Source organism: Ictalurus punctatus, chromosome 16, assembly GCF_001660625.3.
Source record: "Ictalurus punctatus breed USDA103 chromosome 16, Coco_2.0, whole genome shotgun sequence".
Lineage (NCBI taxonomy): Eukaryota > Metazoa > Chordata > Actinopteri > Siluriformes > Ictaluridae > Ictalurus > Ictalurus punctatus.
The window spans coordinates 2,692,384-2,718,090 of record NC_030431.2 but is presented as its reverse complement, the minus strand read 5'-3'; the positions used below and the strand labels follow the sequence as shown (position 1 = coordinate 2,718,090).

Sequence of the window (25,707 nt, the reverse complement as noted above, 5' to 3'; positions counted from 1 at the left end):
TCAGCGGCTGGACATGAAGCAATGTCTTTTCCTTCTCCAGAAACCCTCAGCGGCATTTTCATCATCGTTTGCTTGTGATATTTTGATATTTCGACAGGACCTCTAGCGCCTCTGAAACACACAACAATGACCCAATCTACGTATGTAAACCACATAGACGATACTATGGCTTTTTATGCGTGGGAAATGGATCCCTTTCGGTTGTTATTACAATGGTAGCTAGACTTCCAAGGTGCTTGTGCACAGTAAGCAAAACTCTACTGACATATATTTTCATTATTTGAACATGGAGAGCTTCTTTGTACGTAAGTTCTATCCATATCCGTGTAGGTTCCTAAGAGTGGATTCAAGTTGCCAGCGAGACAAAACAAGCAAAGTCTGAGGAACTTTGTGGAGCAAAGTTGGATAAAATTGGATTTGATTGAACAGTTTGGGGTACATCTCGATGCCGGATCTAGCTAAAGGCTGGTGTTCCCTGAAACTGTATGCTAAGTGGATTATGGCAGTACCACATCCTACTCCATCCTACATGGAGTGCCTGCAATTTTCCAGTGGTTCGTGAATTTCTTAGTTTAATTTCAAATACCTCATACACCTGAGAAAGGTGTTGGAGGAAGTGCACAGGGTTGGACTGACTGCTAACGCTTTGAACTGACTTCCCTGCAGGTCTTTACCTTTCCAGCATCATTCCAGGATCTTAAAGTGTGGCTCTTACAGAAGACTGTTGCTACTATTTCTCTGATATGTACATTGTACTATGTGTACTAAGCATGTGGGGCAATATCAATGTCTTCTATGGAAACGTCCACCACAGAAACCTCAACCACCATGGTGAAACACAACAATGACACAACCAATATATTTTCAATCTACTGAAGTTTAGAAACTGTACAGACCTTATTATGGGATTTTATGGTTAGTAAATTTGTCCTGAGTATTACAATGGAAGTTAGAGGTCCAAGAAACAAATGTAATCGGGTTACCCTAAAAAGGTTATTTACATACAGTAGTGATATATATTTAATCCCTTGTTTCATATCACCTCCAAACAGGTTGCTGTGTACTCTTGTCTTAGCTTGTTTACTGCCTTTCATTTGCAAATACACTATGTGGCCAAAATTTTGTGGACACCTGACCATTACATTCATATGTGCTTTTTGAACATCCCATTCCAGATTAAGTCCCCCTTTGCTATTATGATAAGCTCCACTCTTCTGGGAAGGCTTTCCACAGGATTTTGGAGCGTGGCTGTGGGGATTTGGGGTTGAGGTTAGATTTCTGTGCAGATCACTCAATTTCTTCCACTCCGAACTTGTCAAACCAAGTTTTTTAAGTGCACAGGGGTGCTGTCATGCTGGAACTGGTTTGTGCTTCTTAAATCCAGTAAAGGGAAATTGTAAGGCTACTGCATACAAAGATATTCCATACACTTGTGTGCTTCTATCTTTGTGGCAACAGATCGGGGAAGAACTACATATGGGTGTGATGGTCATGTGTCCACAAACTTTTGTCCATATACTGTACATCTAGACAACGGTCTAGTAAAGCAAAATCTCACAGAAGGTTTAGAAAACCATGGATTGTTTCATTTTAAATTAAATAGCTTCGAAAAGAATAACAAATCTAACTGGAAGAATTTTTCAAATAACCAGGCCATTTTAATCCATGCTGGCGAATTAGATTTTTCATGGTTTTCTTTGCATTTATTAAATACTTCTGTCCGTGAAAGCCGCAGTAACTTTTCCTGTCATTTATTCGATGCTCTGTCTCGCAAGGTTGGGTTAAAGTTAGTCCATTTCCTTGTTAGTTTATTTATTTATTTTTTCTTCAATAAATCCATTTTTTGTAATGCTTTTTTTTTAATCAGTTTAATGTAACTGGCACAAATTCCTCCTCTCAGAAGATGGGTGGGGTTCAAAACTTCTTTACTGTACCATTTGTCTTTGTTTTAATTCTGGTCCTGTCTTAGCCTCTGACCTGTCGTTGGTCTGTTCCCTAATGCGTGTGCCTGTTAATTAGTTTGTTCATTTATACCCCGTTGTGTCTTTGTTTTGCTGCCAAGCCTTAAAGTGCCTATCTGTGTCCAAGTCTTGTTTTTAGTTCCAGTTCTGTGTGTAGTATTTCCTGGTTTTGACCCTCACCTGTATCCCTGATTTATGATTATGTTCCTTGACCAACTCTATGGATTATGACAATGATTTGTGTCTTGCCCATGATAAATATCCTGCTGCTTGCATACAGCATCCATATGACCACAAATTACAGTAACAGTACACTATAACTTATTACGTAGGCTTTGTTTTGCCCTTTACGAGCTTACGAGCTCTATTTGCTAACTATCTCGCCGGAGGTTTTTGAACCGCTACTGCTTATATTTCTACATTTGTAACAGTGTAAAAAAAAAATTTAAAAAGTTCATTGTTCTTTCGTTGTTGGCGGATTTCACCATGTCTCACTTAGTGTCTTTAATTTCCAATTGCATAGACATTCTTAACAAACACATTTAGATATAGCATGTGTCTAATAAAGCAGCATCACAATAGGCTGAAATTGCTAGAAAAAGATTTTATTTCAAAAACACAACCTCAAAAAATGACAGTAACTCACAAAAATCCAAACAATTACAAGCGCAATAAAACATGAGAAAGAAGTTACTAAAAACATTAATACTACTCAATTATAATGCTTTGTAAATTATTAAATAAATCTCCACGAGTTCCATGAGGCAGGGAAATATGAAAAACTAGCACCGCAAGAAGGAGTTGCTTTTCAGCACATTCACCAGCCTTCCACTGTTGTACTGGAAAACATCTGGACCACTGAAGAGATAGGTATTACCTGCAAAACATACAGGGTGTCACTTTAGTCAAAATTGAAGACTCGTATTACTCATGAATTTTGAAATCTATTTTAAATACTGACCATTTTCCTGAAAAGCTGCAGTCACTTTTGTTGTCATTCCTGGGAAGCTTTGTTCCACTGGTTTCGGGAAACCCCGGTCCATCACCTTCCCGTTCACGTCATAGCTTAAAAAAGATGGTACAAATTACTTTACACCTTGAAAAAGAAAGAGTATGTATTTAATGACTTTAATATAGCTACACAATAAGAATTACCTGTAGTAAGACTTGCCAAGGAAAAACAATGCCTTTTCAGTATCCACGTCATAAACGGCAGCGTCGATCTTCTTCACTGTATCTGGCAACCCGAAGCTACTGAGACTCAGGCGTTGCACCACGTCATAACCGCTGAGAGCCCAGACCTTCTGACCTAAGGATCATAAGCACAAGTTAACACCAATTTAATATATAATACCACTAGTAGATAATAGGTATTGTTTGCGACGTAAAGCTATGTTTTACCTTTAATGATGTACACCAAATCAGTCGATGGATTCTCAAAAGCAGCATCAATATTATCGGGAAGCTCTGGCCAAAAGAACTTGATCAGATATTGATCGGTTTCGGTGAGCTGTGGGTGGATGCGCCAGAAAAACCTAAACAACAGATATCAGTATTAGATGATCAGAGCTCTAGGAAATGGATTCGAGAAAAGGTTAATGAGATTAATGTTACTTTAGAGTCCATGTGTACCTGTTCTTGAAGAAGAGCTTCTCTCCACGCAGAGTTGTAACAGCATCCAGGGCCAGATTGGGGTCACAGGCATCAGGGTTGACTGGAGGTGTGGGCTCGGGCTTATCGGGGTTAACAGGTTTGTCCCTGTTTGAGCCTGTTGAAGTCATTTCACTTTGTAAATTACAAGCTGGCGAATTTACAGAAAGCTTTTCTACACTTGTCAATAAAGTATTCCGCGAACGTACCATACAGAGCCTGAATTCTTTTAACATCATCTCTGGGCAGAACGAACGTGTCAGGATTGGTGTAGCTGTACGTTGGGTACATCAGAGCACCAGGTACGTTGGAATGCTCAAGGCCTAAAGAGTGTCCGAATTCATGAGCAGCCACCAAGAACAAGTTGTATCCTGTGGAAGAATATGACGTTGTTTATTTTGCCGATTTCATATTGTATCGTGCAAGTTCTTTTAATGAAATGGGAGCATAATCACCCCTAGTGGATCTGAAGCTGAACGTCTCATCGTCATCGAAATGAGCGTCTCCACCGATGCCAACACCGGGGAAAAATGCATGAGCCAGGAAACCATTAGGTCCATCAAATGGAGAGCCATCACGGTGATCTGGAAATGGAAATTCACAATTTATGTGTTTATAATGCTAAAACGTTCGATTTTATCCAGCTACATAGAATTCTTAATAAAGGTCCTAACAGGTTACATGCATATTCATTAGTGATGAGTATATGGCTATAAACTTGACGATTTGAAGCGGTTATGTTTTGTCTATCATGTTACAACTGGTGTGACTAGAGGCAGGGATTCATGATGATCATTAGCTCGTGGCTAAACCTGAAGAAGTCAACTGCCTGTCACACGGGTTCTCTATGTGTTGGCCGTCTCTAATCTACATGGTCAACAAGAACCTTTTCAATATTCTGCAGGAAAGACGTTTCAGTACAGGGTTCTGTGTTAATCAGGAAATGGTACCAATGCCACTGGATAAAGTGAGAAACTCACCTCCGACAACAAAAGAGATCATGATGTCGGCTATACCGCTGTAGATGCGTTTGAACTTCAGAGGAGTGACTCGAGCCCAGACTTGCAGCGCTCTCTGGATAGAGTGGTCCACTTCAGCCACAGACATGTCGGGAGTGTAATTCTCAATCCTGACGAATAAAAATAACAAGTGTTCATTTTGTTCTAAATTTAAAATCTATTCGACTGTTTTGTTTCGTGAAATTAGAAAGGGTTCACTTAATGCGATATACTAATTTGGTACCTGTAGGTCAAGCTGTTTGTAGTCCATTTGTAAGTTAAAGCTCTGGCTTTTAATGCCGCCACATCTGGAACTCCACAGCGAGGCTTCTTCATCATCTCCATCGTTTCAGCGTCCAGAGTTCCTGTCACCTTTAACCCGAAAAACTCCTGCATCTCACCCAGCTTCAAGCTCATCTCATTGACCTTGCGCCCAAAGGACGGCGTGTTGTCCTCCTCCATGTTGTACAGTTTTTTCAAGTAATTCTGGTTAAACAGAAACAATCTAGAGTTAGGAACCTGGATACGTTTAGGGTAAGATCCTGTGTAATTTTATGCTGCACAATGCAACGCCGTTCTTACCTTTGCAAACTCATGATCATCCGTCTCAGATGGTGCGACAGGACCTGAGTGAGCCCTGAACACCAGGCCGATGAGGATGCTGGTAGTAAGGAACTGGTAGTAAGTCTTCATCTTGCTTCTCCTTCAAGAAACTTGTGTAGTTTGGGCTTCACTACCTGCTCTTATATAGCATAAAGGATGAAGTATTGAGCAACATCTTGAGTCATGGACTGGTGACATAAGATAAGGAAGGAAATTACGGATTACTCCACGTGGTGAATTTACATTATCTAGAGCCGAAAATACTTGGACCACAGAATTTGATCTAATCACGAATGTTTTATGCCTGAAAATTTTTGAAACGTTTTACATTATAATGGTGTCACAAGAGACATTAACCAAAGAGATTTATTTCCCTTATCTTATGTCAATGATCAACGTAGATGACTCATTTAATGAAACATTAATATAAACATCATGTTTTTTATCTTTTCCTTCCAGTCTATTTAAACAAACTGTCCTGCAATTGATCGTGTTCTGATGACGTGTAAATCACACGGTACATTAGGTTGTTTTTGGTGTTGTGTGTAGGATTCTAGTTATTAATCATATTAATGACGTGTGTGTGTATGTGTGTGTGTACATCCTGTGTGTGTTTTAGTTGACGATGTAATCATGGCCATGTCTATTACTCTGGCTTGTCTGGAAGAAAAACTGACCAATATACGATTACTCAACACGCTATGATTAACATCACGTCTAGAAGGACAGGATATTAAACAATACCACTATTTCAACTACCCCTGTCCCACATACCGCTATATCGGGTACCACTGTCTCATATACAGCTACCACACATATCATTGTATAAACTATCCCTGTCCCAAGTATTACTTTATGAATTACCACTGTACCAAACACCACTATCTTAAATATCACTGTACTAAATACCACTGTACCTAATTCCACTGTCTTAAATACCACCATCCCAAATACAACTGTCCAGTGCACCACTGTATCAAATACCACTGCCCCAAAATATTACTGTTACATACTACTGTCCCAAATAGCACTGCCTAAATGCCACCATCCCAAATACATCTGTGTCAAATACCGCTGTCTCCAAGACCACTGCACCAAATACCACTGTCCGAGGTACAGTACCACTCTATTAAATACAACTGTTCCAAATACTACTGCCTGACATACCACTCTACCAAATACTGTACCACTGTCCCAAATTCTACTGGCCCAAGTATCACGCTATCAAATACCACTGTTCCGAATAGTACTACTGTTCCAAATATTACTGTCCTAAAATATCACTGTCTCAAATATATGCTCCAGGAGCAGATGAATATGAGAGACCTAAGGCATGTCTGAACTTGTGAAAAGCATTATGAAACTTGTGAAAATTATAGCCTTCAGAAAAAAAAAGGGGGGAAAAAACTCACAAGTGTAGTTACATCTCATTCAATATCCTCTCTTAAAATACCTTTATTTAAGCACCTGCTTTACGCCTGTTCTTGACAACATGAGGCAAAAAATAAACTTCCAATTGGATTAACTTGATCTGTACGGGATTATTATTTTGAAAACCGTGCCAAATTTAGCCTGTCCAGGGGTTTAGTAGTATGTGCCTTGATCAAGTTACTTTAATTTAAAAATGTGCTTTTTTTTTTTTTTTTTTTCCAACCGCAACTTGAAAAAAATTTTTCCAAAAATTTCCAAGAGAGGGCGGATCTATTGGATATTACTTTTACAAAGATCTAGAAACGTGACCCATGCTGACTCTGATCTTCACCCTATGCTTAGTTTCCATAACCTTAACTAAATGTTATAGGAATTCTCAGTCGTGAAACCGTGCTCAGAGTTAATGGCATGCAGAGTTGGACATTTACAAAGAATTCCTGAGAATTATCAGATACCTGTTCATCAATGAACCAAGTTGAGTCATTTCAAACCGAAAACCAAGCAGGATCATTTAATACCGGTAGAACGTACTATGTCTATAGTATAGGTCTAATTGCGAAGAGATCGATTTGCAGTACATACACTAATACACTAACTAAACTAATTCTGTTCAAACTGACTTCTTCTACTTGCCACTACAACAGGCTGCCTGTTATCTAAAACAAAGCTCCAAACTACAATTTCTGGACGCACAAAGCGAACAAAACATGTGCAAATGTAATGCGCAAGTTGTAGTAAAGCCAAATGCGTTTAATATAAAGGTGTATAAACCATCTGGCAAACAGACAGCATCTGAGCAAATTGCTCAGATTTTTAAATCCGATAAAATCAAACCCTTACAGCATTTGCAAGTCATTGTATATAAACATAGCTTTGTGAATAATTGGAACTTCCATGTGGCAACACAAAACCACAAACCATTCTTGCATTGTCTGCTTATGCAAGTTTTGGTGACTTCCTTTTATTTACACATTAACATGTGTGTCAACAGTTACTATGTGATTTGATCATTATCGATATGTCGTATCCCACACTGATTCTAATCATGATCAGAAGTTGTACTCTTCAATTATAAGTGTGAACCACACATAATACCACACATCTGAACCAAAAGCATTCCCAAAGCAAAGCGTCTTCAAGATGCATCACTGAAACCTCGTGATAATAGGACATGGAGTAGGCTTAGTAGGTTTATGCATACGGGAACGAGTGCAGGAATATATCCAGATAAAAGCTAAACAGAATGGATCAACTGAAACCGAAGCACAATGTTTGGAGCATGTGCTAGAAATAATCCATCCATCCATCCATCCATCCATCTTCTATACCGCTTTATCCTTTTCAGGGTCACGGGGAAACCTGGAGCCTATCCCAGGGAGCATCGGGTACAAGGTGGGGTACACTCTGGACAGGGTGCCGATGCTAGAATAATAATAATAATAGCGAAATTGGGAAATCAGACGTTTTGTGAAAACAAGGAGATTTAAGGCAATCGTTCATGATGTAAACCACACACAGCTGATGAAGAACTCGCACCTGAAACATCCGGTTACTCAAGAACCTTTCAGCGCAACAGCAGATTTTTTTTTTTCCCCCAGCCTTTCTGGTTCTCTCTACAGTATTTTAACAGCGACGATAATAAGTAAGGAATAAAACACTTGAGGACATGCTATTATAGCAAACTAATCAACAATGCGACGGTGTGATGCTAGTATTTCTTATCAATGCATTATGTCTTCATAACGAGTTTTATTTTGCATGTACTATACGTTCGTTACATCCTGGGACACTTAACTCTCTTTCTTTTCATTGTTTTTTTCCCCCCTAACAGCTCTAAACTATGATTTACTCTATGAACTCCATTCCTTCTGCTCATACACAGCCCACTTCTGAACATGTAAGGCAATGTCGTTGCACTGAAAGCCCAAAGCGTGAGAAATCTGAAGGTCGTTCATGAATATTACAGCGCTTCTCCTTTATGAACTTCTCAAATATTTCTAGTGTTCCTTCATTACGTATTTCATCTTGCGTAGGCTGTTATTGCATAAAATTTTTACAGAAGATTCAAATCTCTTTCTTGAGCATTAGCTACTGATGGCGAAAGAGTTTGTTTTTATAATTTAAAAAAAATATATATATATATATATATACCTTATTCAGTACTAATAATGCAAAATATTCATGCATTAAGATGATTAAGGGGAACAAAATGGTGATGAACGTGAGAGTAAATGAAGCAGGAGGGTTTCTGGCTACGTGCTCGCTCTACCCCTTCCATACTTAATACAATACTTATATAATAACGTCAACGCATGTTGAATAATACGTTCGAATTGAAATTTGGTCAGAAAGCATTGATTCATTTCCCATAACAACACAGCTGTATTTCCAGCTGCAAGGTAAATCCCAAGGACATATTTTCTAATCATCTCAGGGGCGAACCTGTTCTGTTTCCGCCGCAGTAATAACGCCCTGACTCAACAACAGATTGTGTCATGTAGTATTATCCTTTCGTGGAGAATTTGCTTATGCTTTTCGAGCATAAAAATCCTCCAATTTTGGCAACAACAAAATCAACAAATCCCCCCCCCCCCCCCCCAAAAAAAAATATAAATAAATAAATAAACAATACCTCTCTAAATCTACGTTTAACAGCCGCTCTAAAGAAGTATGCAAGAAAGCATCGCAGCAGCTCCCTGTTCATCTTTGCTCAGCACTATCTCTTGATTTATCTTCCCGGGCACGTCCGAGTGTGTGAAGCGTAAACCGAATGTCACAACGGTTTGTCAGGGAATGTGGTTTCAGTAGATCTGTTAGTTTAATGAATCGTCAATCAATCAGTAAAACAAAAGGCGCAAATCAAATACAAAGCCGTTTATGTTTTTTCCTCAATGATTTTTTAAATTTTTTTTTAAACATTCAAAAAATTCACTCACGTGAATGTTCTTCTATCATGTGAAAGAACTATAGACCAAAAAACTTTTAACATTCAAGTATAAAATATTTAATACTGATGATTAAAATTGTACAAAATATAATTATTGAACAAAATATAGCAATATTCTTACGGATGGTGCAGTAAAAATGTATTTAAAGTTTTTTGTTTTAGGTAAAGTATTAATTGTATTAATAAATTTTTTTTTTTTAATTTCATTTGGGATTGAGAAAGATACATTTACATACATATAAATATATATATATATATATATATATATTTATTATTATTTTTTTTTTTTTTAATTTTTATTTATATCAACAGAAATGTTATGTTCAATTTTAAATTATACATTAAATTGTATAAAATGTGTGTATGAGAGGCTTGAACGTTCGAACACATTTCTCAAAACTATACAACTATACACACATACTACACATACACACATATTATCTATTGTGAGAACCGCCGTCTCTCTGCTAAATGCAATATTCACGTTGAAATGCCACAACACGTTTTGTGTGCTGCTGAATTTGATTTCTGATAGAAATTGAATGAACTATTTATTGTTTGAAGACGTATGCATTTATTTTAGCTGTAAGGTTTTCAAGGAAGAACACATAATGGGAACATCTCTAACATTTTTAGAATTGCATGTAAGAGTTTATCACTAAACTTTGTGCATAGAATCAAAGCACCATGGGAAGTGTTTTGGGAGAATGACATTAATCTGGGGTTAGATTTTTCTTTTTTTTTCCCAACAGCTGCTTTCGAAAAAGGGAACCGAGCTTTCGGGCGTTGAGAAATCTCCCAGCAGTGTGTGTGCATCACTGTAAAAACGCATGCTCTTGAATGAGCTTCTACGTCAAAGCAGACGAGTCTTTTAAAGGAGAAAGACATCTCTGGCCAGTTTTTGTAAGGTATATCATCAGGAACCGCGTTAAAAAAAAAAAAACGTTGGTTACAAAATGTATGATACTCATTCCTATTTGTTACGTTCTTCCTGGTAGGTCATGTGCAATGACTGTGAAAAAAACAAAACATAAATACTGTGTATGAACCACTTTATCCTGGTTGTGATGATGGTCCTGGGAACTCCAGATGTCAGGCAGTATATGCTAATATTTAGACTGATTTATATTTTCATTCACCTTACACGCTTGAACAAATTGAAACTCTTTTTAATACGATAACAACTAAATCTGATTTCACCTTATGATGTCAGAAAATACTCCACCACGTGGGTGCGAGAAAGCTGTACCGGGAAAGAATGCGAAAAAGGTCACCTGGTCTTTTTCCAATTATCAAATGTCCAGTTGCTATGAGTTTCTGCCCACTATACCCACTAGGTTACAGGAGTGGAACCTGATGTGATCGTCTGCTCTTGTAGCCCATCCACCTCAAGTTTTAATGTATCGATATGCATTTCAGCTCACCACGGTTGTAAAGCGTGCTTAATTTGAATTACCGTAGCCTTCCTGTGAGCTCGAACCAGTCTGACAGTCTTTTCCTCTCATCATCAAGACGTTTCTGCTCACTGGATGTTTTTTTTGTTTGTTTGTTTTTCAGACCATTCTGTGTAAACTTGAGACTCTAGAGATCGTGCGCCTATTTCTCTGAAATACTCCGACCGACTCGTCTGGCACCAACAACCATACCACGATCAAAGTCACGATCACCGCGATGGCATTTTTGTCCTCTTTCTGGTGTTCGATGTGAATACGAACCGGACCCGTATCTGCGCGGCTCCTACAAGACAATTGCACGAATGAGCACGTGCGCAGGTATACCTATTAAACTGGCCAGTGAGCGTACATATATTTGTTTATTATTTTCACGTACAGCTTGACTCGAACGGAAAAACATCTCAGCGTCTTATCTTTTAACAATCCACTGAAGGCTAAAAGAGGATCCGAGCACAGACGTGTCGCTACAGGCCTGGTGTTGATTTCCGTTTTGAGTGTGTGCAGTCAGAAAGCGTGGGTGTCAAGAGATTTTCCCGAAACTGGTCATCCAGAGGACTGACTCAGGTGATTACACACGTCTGCAGTGCCATTCCCACTGCTATACCTGATTATAGCGTTTTATCTGTGTTATGTAACGTCCACAGAGCAATCGAGTTCCTGTTATCACTTACATCATAGCAGATATAAACAGCCACTCCTTCACCAGCCTCCTATTTTTTCTGGTTCTTGAAATTAATAAGACCAAATAAAATGCAGTTTGTCATCTTAACAAGACACCAGAAAGACCTCCTGAAAACGTTTCCATGGCGGAAGAATTTACAGCTTTGCGTCCGACTGTTACAAAGCGCTGACACTGGAGACTCCTTAGAAAATGTTAAGTAAAAGGTGTTTCGAGAAAACGATTTCTAATCCATTTACGTGGAGCTGTACTCGTCTCCGTGAGCGAGCTGTTACTATAGCAATAGCGTATTAGAACCAGCGCATTATTAATATAAACCTGCACTACTGTCAGAGCTTCTGTTACAGAAAATGAATCAACACCTTCTGACCAATCAGAATTCAGAATTTAACTGAAATTAAAAGTAAATTAATTTATTTATTTATTCCAGTGCGTCACTATGTGGATGATGTTATGTAAATATTTATTTATTTATTTATTTATTAAAAAAAAAAAAAAACTCTGCAGTTGATGTTGTGTACGTTGAGTTCAGGAATTGGGTAACTTTATCAGATTTTATGTTGGGAAAAATAGTTCAGGCTAGTTATAATAATAATTGAAGTCATGATTATAAATACAGCATGTACCAAACAAAATACTGTGTCGTTTTAAAATCCACATGCTGGGTTCATGAGGGAATTTTGGACTCATCTGAGCTGAAATGATTTCCTTATTTAATAGAAAAAAATCTATTGATTTTATGTGGACTGAAGCTGCAGCTCACACCCTGATGATGTAGGAAGGTAAACTGTGTTACTGTGACTTATTAATCTTTAGAGAAGTGACTCATATTTGTCAGCAGTGTAGGTGGTAGTGTAGACCCGGTTTCTGAATGAACTCCCTCTGAAAAGATGTGTACACTGTTACAATTACACAATTATACCGCACCCTGGTGTTCAGATGTGTAACTGCAGCTTAATGTACACGACGTTCTGTGTAAACTGTAGGGTGAATGGTAAATGGCGCACTTATATAGCGCTTTCAGACACTCACACACCAATGGTAGCAGAGCTACCATGCAAGGCGTTAACTTACCATCGGGAGCAACTTGGGGTTCAGTGTCTTGCCTTCGGTATGTGGAGTCACGTGGGCCGGGAATCGAACCGCCAACCCTACGATTAGTTTACAATTCGCTCTACCAACTGAGCCACAGCCGTCCGTGTAGGTAATGCTCTGTGAAAATCCCAGGGCCCGGTTGCATGAAAACCCTTAAGTGGTGTGACTTAAAGGTGCCCCTAAGGGGAAACAAATCCCTGAGGCAAGAGATTTCTTTAAGAGCGTTGCAACAAACGTCTTAACTGTCACCCTTACCAAAGTGTTTACACTAAGCATTTTGCGATAGTTTCTGTCAAGGCACGGCAAGTGTTTTAGGGTGAAATGGTTACTAAGGACTTGGTAACAGCAATGCGAAACAGAACTCAAGGGAACACTTAAGCAATTAAGTGGAAATACTTAACGACGGCCTTAAAGTAACTTAAGTGGACCCTTAGGGTTGTTCTTGCAAACCATGTCTCATTAAGGATATCCTTAACCTTATAATTTAGGGTTTGTTGCAACCGGGCACAGAACATCAGCAAATCTGCTGATACTCAAATCATCCCGTTTGATTAGCACGTTTGCATCGTACCTCCGGGGTCGGGGGCTCGAATCCGCCTCCACCGTGTGTACATAGATTACACGTTCTCCCTGTTTTAGAGGTTTCCTCTGTGTATTCTAGTTTCCTCCCCCAGTCCAAAGACATGTGCTGTAGGCTGATTAGCATTTCCAGATTGTCCATAGTGTGTGCGAATGCGTCTACGATTGCGCGATGGGTCGCCACGCCGTCCAGGGTGCCGAGTTCCCTGGGATAGGCTCAAGGCTCCCTCGTGACCCTGTATAGGTACGAATAAGCGGTACGGAAAACTGATGAATGGATGGATGTTTGTGAGCATTCAGTGAAGCTCTCGACCTGCAGCTGCAGGATTTTCTAAATGACCACATTTTTGGCTGATTGGATAACTGCATTAACAAGCAGGGGTACAGGTGTTCCTACGGGTCAGCCTATCTCGAAATACACTGCTTTTGCACATGGGTTTTCCTTTGAAGTGTTTGTGCTTGTGACTAGAAGGTTGGGAAATGAAAGGACTGCAAAACAACCATCGTCTTTAAACCCTTTAAAGCACTCCGTACTTAATGAGTATATTTCTTTATATCCTAAATGAACATCAGGCTGTTGTGAGAACGAATTGTAAAACATGACATTGAACACAAATGAATCGCAAATAGTCCAACTACACCCACTTTAATCACATCGTTCTGAAATGACTCAACGTTCGGCAGTTGAAGGGAACGCGTACTGCTTCCAGACAGGAACTTGTGCAGTGGTTTCAACATGATACGTTCAGAGATTTCACAGAAGGAAACGAGGTGGTCGAGCCATGCTGTCACATGATGGCACGGGAACAGTACTGGCGGTAATTCACCACCAGGAGGAGCAGAACACGTTCGGAAACTAACGTCCGACATCCGAGACATCGAAGCAAGGTAATATGTGGTAATATCAAGTCCTGATGGTAAAATACAGTTCCACTAGGACTACATCTAAGGCACCCATAATATCAGCAGGTCCACTCTAACCAAAGCAGCATTTCAGTTGGAATACATGTTAGACTGCAGCTTCATATAGTGACATAGTGATGCAGAGATGAATACATGTAACACAGCATGGTAACAACAACATTCACTGGACGAGTACAAAAACATGTGTGTACAATTTCCATGATTCACACTGGTCGTTCAAGTAACTGAACGTGATTTCAGCAGGAGGTAACCTGGTTGTAGATGAACAGGCACCGTACAGAAGCTCTGTGCTACTCAGGAAAGTGATCAAAAATAACGAATGACGTTTGTGCATAGAGTTGAGAACTGACAACGGACAAATGACTGGCTTCCTGAACGACTTTCCGAATTAGCATCGATCACTCCTTAGCGTTTATCGGAATGACGAAACGGATAGATTACGTCATTCGTCCTTTTTTCCCCGCGGCAATTACACGTCACTTCACTGGCGATCGTTCCTTCATAAAATACTTCCTTGCCTCAGAAGGAGGACAAAAACCTTCCATTTATACGTGTGTATAAATTAAACATAATAATAATAATAACTACAGAAAAATGAATGCCATCACAGGTTAGAAACAAAAAAACATCATAGGCTGAAATTAGGGATGCATCGATACCTTTTATTTTAGTTTAAAATTTGAGGATGCGATGGCGTTTTAAATCATTTCATGAACGCGTGGTGATTCAAAATCACCGAGTGCTGTAAATCGCACCTTGAGCGAGGGAAAAGGGGGCGTGTCTCCGCGCTCACGGGAATGAAGTGAATATCTTCCGACGCGCTCATTTTAAACCACCGCGTCGGCTGATTTCTTTATGAATAATTCATCTCTGACTGATATCGGTATCGATGCATCCTCAATATTGAAATAAAACGAAAGCCCTTACATTCACTAAACACATGAAACACTACCAATGTAGTTTACAGTATTTCTGCACAGTAGCACAATGTGAAATTAATGCATTCAGTCACGTCCTTCAAAGATGCGGATCCAGTTCACAAAAGAAACAGAAAAAAAATGTTGTTTTGTTTTTTAAAATAATAAATAACCAAAAAAAGAATAATAAATCAATCAATTCCAGTTGATTTCCAGATTTCAATCTGATTTCTTTTCCATATGATTACCATCAAGCTATCCCCAATCTCAAGTTTCACTTTGACCCTTTAAAAAAAAAAAAAACAAGCAAATCTTTTTTTTTTTTTTTTTTTAAATAGCCACACACATTGACGATGATGCAGTGATATCAGCTGAATTGATCCGAAACAGATATTAGTGATTAGGCGGATAACGATTAGATATGGTTCGTAATCAATGTCGATCAGGATCAGGTTTTTACATCATTCCTAGGTAGATATTTTGAGAAAATAAATAAATTTTTAAAAAATAATAAAGTCACACACCGACGTCTCTATCCGCTACGCACGGATTCTAGGTTCACGCTAGCGAGCAACAAGCCTCTTTAGGTCTGACGAAAAACAATAAGATGCCAAAATAAATCATCGCTTTTGTTTGAAATGTTTTGAAGTTTGAGTTACATGTTACATGATAAGCTTTGTAGTAGATTAGCAAAGCAAGTTAAGTGCACTAGGAACGTTACAAGCTGTATTTTATGCGTAATGTCTGTATATGCATTGGTATGTAGAAAATAGTCGACCACTGGTTTGTTGCTTGCTAGTGCGAAAGTAGGGTTAGTCTCTCATATGAGAGAGAGAGAGAGAGAGAGAGTGTGTAGGTGTGTGTGTGTTGCAGCGAATGGTAACGTACGTCAGCGGTGTGCAAAAATAAAGTGTGTGCAGTCTCCTTCCACAAAGGTCTGACATAATCGGTGATGAATCAACACAACCGGAGCCTTTTTTCCGCAGCAGGGAAAGTGTCTCCAAGCTATACTCAGCAAAGTGAAGTAGGGGATCGTGGGTACGTCCAGCTGCTGCTCACGTCCCCGACTGGGCTGGAGGCGAGCGGCTGGGCTTCACTGGGCGTCGGAGCCGTGTGATCCGCCGCCGTGTTCACCCCCTCACCGCGCCTTCAACTCGTCTTCTGGGACTCCACGCATAGCACGGGCCAAACGCCGCACAGAAACTGCAACGGAAAAGAACGAGATGATGGGCTGAAACTCTATCGAGGAGAGAGACAGATTACCAGAAAAACAGACAGGCACAAACAGTTAAATTATAGATCATTGTATTAGACGGGCGATCGGTAGACAGAAAGAACTGCAGAACAGCAGACAGACGGTTAAAAAAAAGAGACAGACAGACACTTAAAACTATAAGAAGACCGACAGACAGAACCTACCGCTTAAATGAGAAGACAAACAGACAAAAGGTCAAACATATCAGTTAAATAAACAGACGGAGCGAGAGACAAACAGTTAAACAAAGAGACAGACAAATGGTCAACAAAATTGCTTAAGTAGATCGACGTAAAGACAGACAGACAAAATCAGTTAAGTACACTAACACAGAGACGGACAATCAGTTGAATGAAGAGACAGACAAAAGGTCAAAATTATCACTTAAATAGACAGACAGACAGACAGACAGACAGACAGAAAGAGACAATAACTTAAATGAAGATATATATAGACTGACAGAGAGACAGACAGCTGGTCAAAAAATCAGTCACGCAGACAGACAGACATATAGACACACAGTTAAATGGAGACAGACAGATTTTCAGATAGACAGAAGATCATGCAGGCAAACAGTCAAGTAGACAGACAGGTAGGTGTGTAGATAATCAGATAATCAAGTCATTAAACAAGAGATACAGACATAACTAGTAAGCAAAGAAGGGTGCATAAGTACAACGGAAACGGCAGTGTGACTAAAGTCCGATCCGGCGCGTGATGAACACCCTGAATCACCTTTTCTCTTTAGTTAGAGAAACCGTGCATTCAGTCTGCAAACACACCGATAGTGAGGTCTGGATCCACAGGAGGCGAGCGGTACAGTCACCAGGAACGGTGTCCCTCAACATACGCACCGTATCGATACCCGAATCCTCCATTAGTTAACGAAGCGACGAAGCAGTACTCACCTTTACTTTCGGTCTGTACTTGAGGTAGGTTGTCCGAATCTGGAGGCTGCATCATCAGAGGAAGAATAAAATTAAGAACAGTCCGAGCAATCGGTAATGGCGTCATGATTCGCTGGGCTGAAATGAGACCCGCGGAGTACCTGAGGAGTATGTGCAGGTAGGAGCCGAGTCCTGTCAGAATGTGCCACCACGCATGGAGCTGTGTCACTGCTCCGACTACAGGAGGCAGCTTCTGTCGCGTGGCTCTGAAAGAACGGACGCAAACGCGGTGTCCGTTATTTAAAGCGCGCTGAGACGTAAATACGGCTGCGAGAATCCATAACGCGATTACCTTAAAGAGTCGCAGGCTATATTATCAACGTTCCATAAAACAAATCCCAACAGGAAGATGGATAATGACGTGTAGCACAGCGCTCTCAGCCACGGATACACCCTGGAGCAAGGGGAAGAAAGTCACGTCTCAATCAGAAATTCAAACGTTTCTCACATAATACAGTCCACTGAGCAACAGACACCAAATGAATGAACTGGACTTCCAATCGTTTCAGAAGGGACTGTAATACTAGGCTTGTTGATGGTTCCTCAGCTTTTAGGGGGTTAATAATGGTTAATAAGAATCATCCCCAATACATATACTCACCATGTGACAATGAAAACAGACCGGAACACTAAGAAAGCCACCAGCACCGCATACATGACCTTGAGAAAACAATACAAAGGTCAACCGGCAATGTATTCACTGTATACACATCATTGTCTATGTGGCACCCAGGAGAGTGTGTTTGGATTGTTCACGCCCTCCTAGGCACCCAAAACTAAACAAAACACTAGCTCTCAAAGTGATTAAGCGCCTATGTGCTCGGGTGTCAGCCTTTTTTTTTGTTTTTTATCAGAGCAAGCGTTGGCCACATGCCCTCAGACATAACCGGCTCTGCAACGTCATCGAGTCTTTTTATTTTTTGTTTGGGTTCAACACTTTTGCCCTCGAGCGTTTTTTAAGAGCACGGTGTATCGAGCAGTAGGAATGAAAGCGTCACGTCCACACCGACGCAAACGTGACAGGACGGAAGTTGTCCGTTTTCAGGGTTGCTGGGAGATTTTTTACGGTTATGCTACCACCACGGTAACTCTAGTACATTTCCGTTTAGCTTTAGCTTTCCGTATGAACGGCACGTTTACCTGATGAAATACCGGCTCCTGCCACAGCAAATACACCTACATGTGAAACAGCATGAAAAAGGGATGAGATTATAATCTATAAATTATTCACAGGGTTTACATACTTACACGCGTACACAAGTATACTGTATAAAAAAACGGAAAGATAAGAGCGGCCTTACCACAGTGACTATAATACTGAAGAAGAGGAGGAGTGCAACTGGCAAATAGTTAACTGCGCTGTCTTGCTTGAAGCATTCATATCTGCAAAATGCAAAACTTTTGCATTATTATTTAGATTAATATTATTATTAATAATGCTTGAACGTGCAGTACACTTCCAAGTCTTCCTATGCTGGGCCTTTTAGTTTTTTTTCTTCCACACACACACACACACACTACAGAAGACAGATTCCCTTTTGTAAACTGTATTATTTTGAGATTAAACAATTATTCCTTACTCCGTATGAATAAAAAACAAAACACTATAGAAATGAGAACGTAAATATATAAAAAATATTTTTTTTTAAAAACAGCATAACACTTAAAACAACTTTGTTGATTTTACAAATCGGATCAACTCTATATTACACTAACCTGCAGTACTGCTACGCTATATGTAAATAAATAAATAAATACATTTTACAATCCACGAGCACGAGACTGACTTACAAACAGTACACAAAGACACAGCAGCTGTAGATCATCGGCAGCTCGTCTAGCAACTGAAAGGATAAAACGGGATAAAGGAAAGCGTGTGAAGATTCACTTTATAATTACTAAGGCTCTCTGTAGAGCTAAAAGCATATTATATATTATAAATCTAATTAGATATCGATTGGGTTAAAAGCTCATCTCACCTGCATTTCATACTGTAGTGTCATGTGGAAGCACCAAGAACCGACGCCAACAGCTGGATAACAGAAAAGAAAACATTCTCACTCTATATTCATTAACACTCGTGCATATTCGCCTGCGTTCCTGCACCGTCTTTAAACACGCCCTCGGGGAGCTGCACACTCTGGGGCAGAAATTAAACGCTAGGTGAAACCGTTCAAAACAAACAAAGCGTATAAATATACGCCAAGATAATCCCGTCGACTGCATTGTTCTGGCTGCCAGGCCCGAGCGCCTGTACCCTCCTTGCGTTGTTCTGCACGTGCACGCCTGTATGACGTACGTGAGACGGAGAGGGCTTGTCGACAGACGGTGCTGAAACACAGAGAACGGAGTCCACTCGCTTTCGCTTAAGTTGTTAGAGACAAAACGAGAAGAAGCATATGTTATAGGAAAATAATACGTGACAAGGCGTCACAACACCTAAGCTGATTATGTTCAGATAACAGCACGAACTGAACCGCTTACACCACAGCAATTTGGTTACTACTTAACGACGTGTTCTACTTTTTATCCGTTTATAGTTATATTTAATGTCAGTTCCCGGTATCGCTTAAACAGGCGGTCGCTGATAAGCCTCACACTTTACAAGAAGTTACAAAGATCTTGAGAATTCGACAGCGCTGTGGTGTAAGCGTTTATAGAGACTCTATAACTTCCTTAAGAGCTTCAGTGTTTTGTTCGTGCTTACCCGCAAGTCCTAAAAAGGACAACACGTAGCGGACCTCGAGTCCGTTCTTAAGCGTTTGTAACGCCCCGTAAATGGGAGGAAGGATCATTATCAGGTTACTGACTGTGTTCCCTGAAAAGAGAGAAAAAAAAAAGCAGAGCATTTTCTAACATTTACAGTCGTTCTTTCACGGTATCGGCATGCAACTGTTGGCTACTGTGCCTTTTGAAAATGAAAGCATACCGAGAGCCAGCTCATACAAAGCAATGCAGAGTACCAATGCTTTTTAGCCTTTTGTCTCTGTCCCGCTCTACACGGCCAATTTTACCGAGCAGAGCACATTCCAGTAAGAAAAGTGCCCTGTTTGACTCTACACCACTGAGATTGACTAGAAACTCAATCAATGAATTTACGTTGTTACCTAAGAAGCTAATGGAAGATTATGAAATGGCTTGAGAGTCGTGATTCAGTTCCGTACATTGATGTATTTCTATTTACAACAGTAAGATTGCGTGTTTGAGTGTGTGAACGATTTACATAACAACCAATAGCGTTCGAGATACACATCTGGTCGAATGGAAACGGTCTAAAAAGCCTTTTTCGGCTGTGGAGGGTTTCTCACCGCTGCCTTCACCTACACCTGTCCACTTTATCAAGGACGATATCCTAGACGACGAGATGCCGTGTGTCTGTGTGTTAGTTAAGCCGTACATGTTTGAGCTGAGGCCGATCGTCAGCGTTGGCGGAGAGCCAACTGCATTAGCGATCAATTGCAGGTGATCAAAACAATCCTCCAATAACGCTCCGGTCTCCTAACCACCAACATGCACAAATTCCTTCTTCTTCCAAATCAGTGATGTTGGAAACGGGAATAATGTGGTATAATAACCAGGAGTTGCTGCTAATGACCTGCTACCTTAGAGCAAGACACGCCCACAGGCGTGGGGCGGGGCATATATATTCATTACAGCATTTTATTGGACGAACACAAAACTTGTACAGGATGAGTCATCAAAATATGTTAACAGAATTTCCGTCACGGATGAGCAATAAAATTAAAATGAGAGGTTTTTTTTTTTCTGCGTAAATATTGTCCTATTCGTGTCCATAACACTTAGGGACAGGTACAAACAGAAGAAAAAAAAGTTCTTAAACACTATAATGCACTTTAATGAAAATTAATCAATTATCAAAATTAAAGAATTAATTAAATAATTTATTAATTAATTTAATTAAATTAATTAAAGAATTTAATTGTATATATTCAATTATTATTATTAGACATGGTCTGAACAGTGATCCCAAATAGCTCTCCAACTCGCTATACAAGTACGCTACATAGAATCGGAAATAATGGTTATGTACCCTATCTAGTGCCCTAGGTTTAACATAAGACTTGTTTTGAGATTCAACCGCTAATATTAACCGTTTAACATGGAAACGTCTTGAGCGAGACATTCCTCGTCGTTTGTACACCGTGTCACGCTATTAAAATCAAATTGAACCTTTCGTGGCTTGAGTATTTGTTTACAGTTTGAGTATTTGTTTACAGTTTTAGCATTTGTTTACAGTTTTAGCATTTGTTTACAGTTTGAGCTTGTATGCTATCGGTGAGCTGTCATTGCTGTCAGTGCGCGAGCGGACGCCCTACCTCTCTCCGGCTACAAGCTAGCTAACATATTCAGCATTCGTGGCTACAACAACAACAACAACAAAACTAACAAACACTGACAGCGGGTAGTTCGTGTTGTACTTACAGAATTCCGCGATATAAAACGAGACGACATAGTTCTCTTCGCACCAGTCCAACGTTGAAGTCGGAGCACCCCAGAAACCCTGCCTGTCCGCCGCAGGAGCCATGATGAGAAAGAGGGCGGGGCTTCCGTGTGCAAAGGGGAGGGGTGGGTCCTAACGGACTCGGGAGAGTAGCCAATCAGAAAGCCGTAAACTTCGAACCGGCGAGATAACAGTGCAGCTGGACATTATACAAAACACAATGCAAAGTGCACACTAGAGGACTGGAATCAAGCTGGTTTGACGTTGCACGTTCGATATTCGACTGGAATAAAGTTGGTTTGATGTTGGACGTTCGATATTCGACTGGGAATAAAGTTGATCAGAAATCTAAAAGGTGTGCCTCGTACCTGACACCTAGCTGAACACTTTACAGTTTTATAGTTTTGTGACTGTAAGTCATTCCCTTCAAATGCTATTGAGCTTTAAATAATGGCATATTTTGTGTATGGGCCCATTCTGTAGTGAAATACATGGCAATATTTATGTATGATTTAATAGCTTATTTTGATAAATATCAAAAATCTAAGAGGTGTCCATTATAGCCGACACCGAGGTGAGCACTATACAGTTGGTTATATCAGGGGTTCCCAAACTTTTCCAGGGCAAGGCCCCCCAAATGGCATTAGCATTTGACCGAGGCCCCCCTTTTGCGAGATGTCTTTAAAACACATTAACTTCTGAATATATCCCCCTTTTTATTAATAATTACCTGTTTCATCTTTACATTACACTAGATTAGGAATTGATTGTGTGTGTGTGGGGGGGGGGGGGGGGGGGGTTGTCTGAGAGTGAGAATCATGTATTTATTTATTTTTCACACCAAATTGTTGAGGCACCCCTGGGCACCTCCTGGGGGCCCCCACTTTGAAAACCACTGGGTTGTACGACTGTAAGTCATTCCCTTCAAATGCTATTGAAGTTAGAATCGCGTTTAACGATGTCGTATGTAACTTTAGAGACGGTCCCTTAATTTCCGCATATCCGCGGATATAGAACGTCCGACGTCAAACCAACTTTATTCCAGTCACAAGAGGCTGTAAAATCCGGGAATATATCAGGCGTTTACTTGTAATCTGGGCTAAACTAAATCAAAACTATTGATAGGAGCGTAGTTGTATATTTAAGTTGATTAAAATGACTGAAATAGAAGTTTACAGCAGGGAGCTTTGCTACCTCACAGCTCTGATCCTGCAGCTGAGCCTGAGCTCTGGTTACTATTCGTATGGGTTTCCACAGGGTTCTTTGGTTTCCTCCCAAACACCAAAAACATGCCAATAGATGATTAAATTGCCCCAATGTTTGAATGTGTGCATGTGTGGTGCTCTGTGATGGACTGGCGACTATCAGCCATACCTGCCTCACACCCAGCCTTCCCGGAAGAGGAGCCGGATCCACCGCCGCCCTGATCAGGGTGAACCGGTTACTGAAGCTGAAAAAGAAATCAGATTTTTCCTCATTTTACACATACTGAGAAATGCAGTTTGCTGAAAAGGAAAAAAAGAAAAGAAAAAGAAGCCGAAAGAAAGAAAGCAAAACAACGGGGCGTATCTTGATGATCTCAGTAAGTCAGAAGGATTCCGTGTATTCACTCTGACGCCAGACAGGTCGCGAGGCAAACTATTCGAGATCTTTAACATCCCGCATGTTGCGGTGGAGCGAGGACCTGCTTTGACTATGCACTTATCTTTCATGTCAAGGCATACCGAAATGCCTTGCGTGAACGCTTCAAAAGCAAAATTGCATAACGTGATCACTAGTGAGAAAAAAAAAAAACTCACACACACACACACACACACACATGCATTTGGATGTGTTCATTGTATTGCCCCTTATTTCAAGGATATTATAATGCATTCTTTGGTAGGCTACTGACAAATACAGTATGGCAGTATGAGCTCTTCTCGAATTGGGTGGATGGCTTATGTCTAAAAGGCTTAGGTTAAATATGCAGGTTGATTCATGTGATAATTCCTCCACCCAGGCAGTAACAATACACCTTACATGAAAAAAACACACACACAACCGATAATAAAAAAAAAAATCTCGTTTCTGCCAGCAGAAAAGCCTTTAAAATAGACAAATCTTTTATGTATAAAGTAAAAACAATAAATCCATCAACAATACTCATGAATATGACATGTTGTTGTAAAAGGTTAAAGCACTGACCATGCGTGATGGCTTGCACAAGGCTTGTGTGATGTACCTGACCTTGCCTTAGTGTTCTAAGGAACTATCGCTTGAAACTACACACAATGTGGTTACCTTTAATAATAAACTTAATTTACGTTCAAACAGCATACAACGATAGCTTATGTAAGGAATAAAACACTTCACAACGTGCTGTTATAAGAAAATAACCAACGACGGTGCACTGTAATGCAGCCTGATATGAAGCCGAATTAATTTTAGCACCCTAACGTTGATGATTTTGCTATACTGTCACATACAGCAGCTTGGGATGGGAATTTGTCATTTATTCGTGCACAACATATCATTTACTTTGATTAGAGATACATTTAACGTTATGGAACGTCAGTGAAGCAAGTTCGTATGTTATCACTTGCGTTATAGCAGCTGTAAACAGTCAGCCTCTCTTAATTCCATGCACCGAAGCAAGTAAAACTGCTAAGGTACAAACTATTTCTTTGCATCTCACAAAATGACACCAGTCACATCGCAGGTCAGAGCTGCCTCGGCTTTATTCCGTCCGACGTGTCTGTGAAATTGTTCCTGCCTCTGGATCCTCCGACAGTTCACTCCGTCCCTCAGAGCAATGCTCTTAATACTCGGGAGGAGCTGGAGGATGTTGGCCGGCAAAGACGTGAGCCAGCAGTTCGACAAATTGAGCTCCTGCAGTGATTTAAGGCCACGAAAAACCTCTGCACTCAACGTCTTTAGTTTATGGTTATCCGAAAGGTCAAGCACTTGGAGGTTTTGGAGATCGTGTAAGCTTTGAGGTTTGACGGTGTGTAACTCAGGCATCGAGCTTAGAGAAAGGTGGACGAGGTATTTCAATCCAGCGAAGCTCTGTTCATCAATGACCGATATGGGGTTATCGTCCAGGGTGAGGAAGCGTAAAGAGATGTCCCGCAAGCTTGGCACGGAACTGAGCTCATTTCCCGCTAAATTAAGGCTATGTATGTTGAGCGGTTGTGAAAGTTTATTCCTTATAACGGACATTATCAAGTTATAAGACAGATCCACGTTGAGAGGCCTTCCACGATCCTGAACTCGAAACACATTCAGGTTGATTTCATGAATCCGGTTGTCGCTCAGATCTACCTCGGTGAGAGGAAGGCCCGGAAAACCTTCCACAAGGTTCAGGATGGAGTTCCAGCTCAGATCTAGCGTCTCCAGATAGTGCAGTTTGGAGAAAACGCTTCCATTTATGGAAGAGATAAGGTTGTTGCTCAAGTCGAGACTGGACAGGGTGGTGTATCCCGGTCCCGAGAAGACGGCGCCCTCGATAGAACGGATGCCATTCGACGAAAGATCCAACGAAGAAGTTTCTAAAGGGATTGAAACTGGAATTGTATTCGGTCCCAGTCCACTGCAGTCCACTTTCATCAGGCTGAAGCTGTTGAACAGCCCGAAACTCTGCTCCTCACACCGGCACCCGGGATGGCACGTCTTCACTGTGCTGAAAAAGAGAACAAGAAGTGCAGAAACTCTTCCTTCCAGGAGGATGGCCATCGTCCTGTGATGAAACAGGAGATCGCTTTTAATGGCCCTTAAATACTTGAGAACACAGAGCGGCTGAAAGACGGTCAGCCCATTTGTTCAC

General features: G+C 40.4%; 3 protein-coding genes across 3 annotated transcripts; all 3 read right to left on the bottom strand.

Moving 5' to 3' along the window:
• Window positions 1–2,550: 2,550 nt before the first annotated feature.
• mmp13 (matrix metalloproteinase 13) lies at window positions 2,551–5,329 on the bottom strand. The gene is given in 10 exon segments (NM_001200335.1): window positions 2,551–2,838; window positions 2,923–3,026; window positions 3,117–3,270; window positions 3,363–3,496; window positions 3,594–3,729; window positions 3,821–3,982; window positions 4,067–4,195; window positions 4,592–4,740; window positions 4,854–5,095; window positions 5,192–5,329. Coding segments are annotated over 10 exon segments (1,416 nt in total). The 5' UTR covers window positions 5,303–5,329; the 3' UTR covers window positions 2,551–2,743.
• Window positions 5,330–14,027: 8,698 nt separating this feature from the next.
• On the bottom strand, window positions 14,028–22,081 carry acer3 (alkaline ceramidase 3). The gene is made up of 11 exons (XM_017489030.3): window positions 21,884–22,081; window positions 20,148–20,258; window positions 19,420–19,472; window positions 19,232–19,284; window positions 18,742–18,823; window positions 18,581–18,616; window positions 18,042–18,100; window positions 17,733–17,834; window positions 17,542–17,646; window positions 17,402–17,447; window positions 14,028–16,441 (listed from the first exon to the last, which is right to left on the bottom strand). Exons 1-11 carry the CDS (start codon window positions 21,984–21,986, stop codon window positions 16,388–16,390), a joined length of 804 nt encoding a protein of 267 aa, XP_017344519.1. The 5' UTR covers window positions 21,987–22,081; the 3' UTR covers window positions 14,028–16,387.
• A 921-nt stretch (window positions 22,082–23,002) lies between these two features.
• LOC108276918 (tsukushi) lies at window positions 23,003–25,707 on the bottom strand. The gene has a single exon (XM_017489029.3). The coding sequence runs from the start codon at window positions 25,614–25,616 to the stop codon at window positions 24,576–24,578; it is 1,041 nt and encodes a 346-aa protein (XP_017344518.1). The 5' UTR covers window positions 25,617–25,707; the 3' UTR covers window positions 23,003–24,575.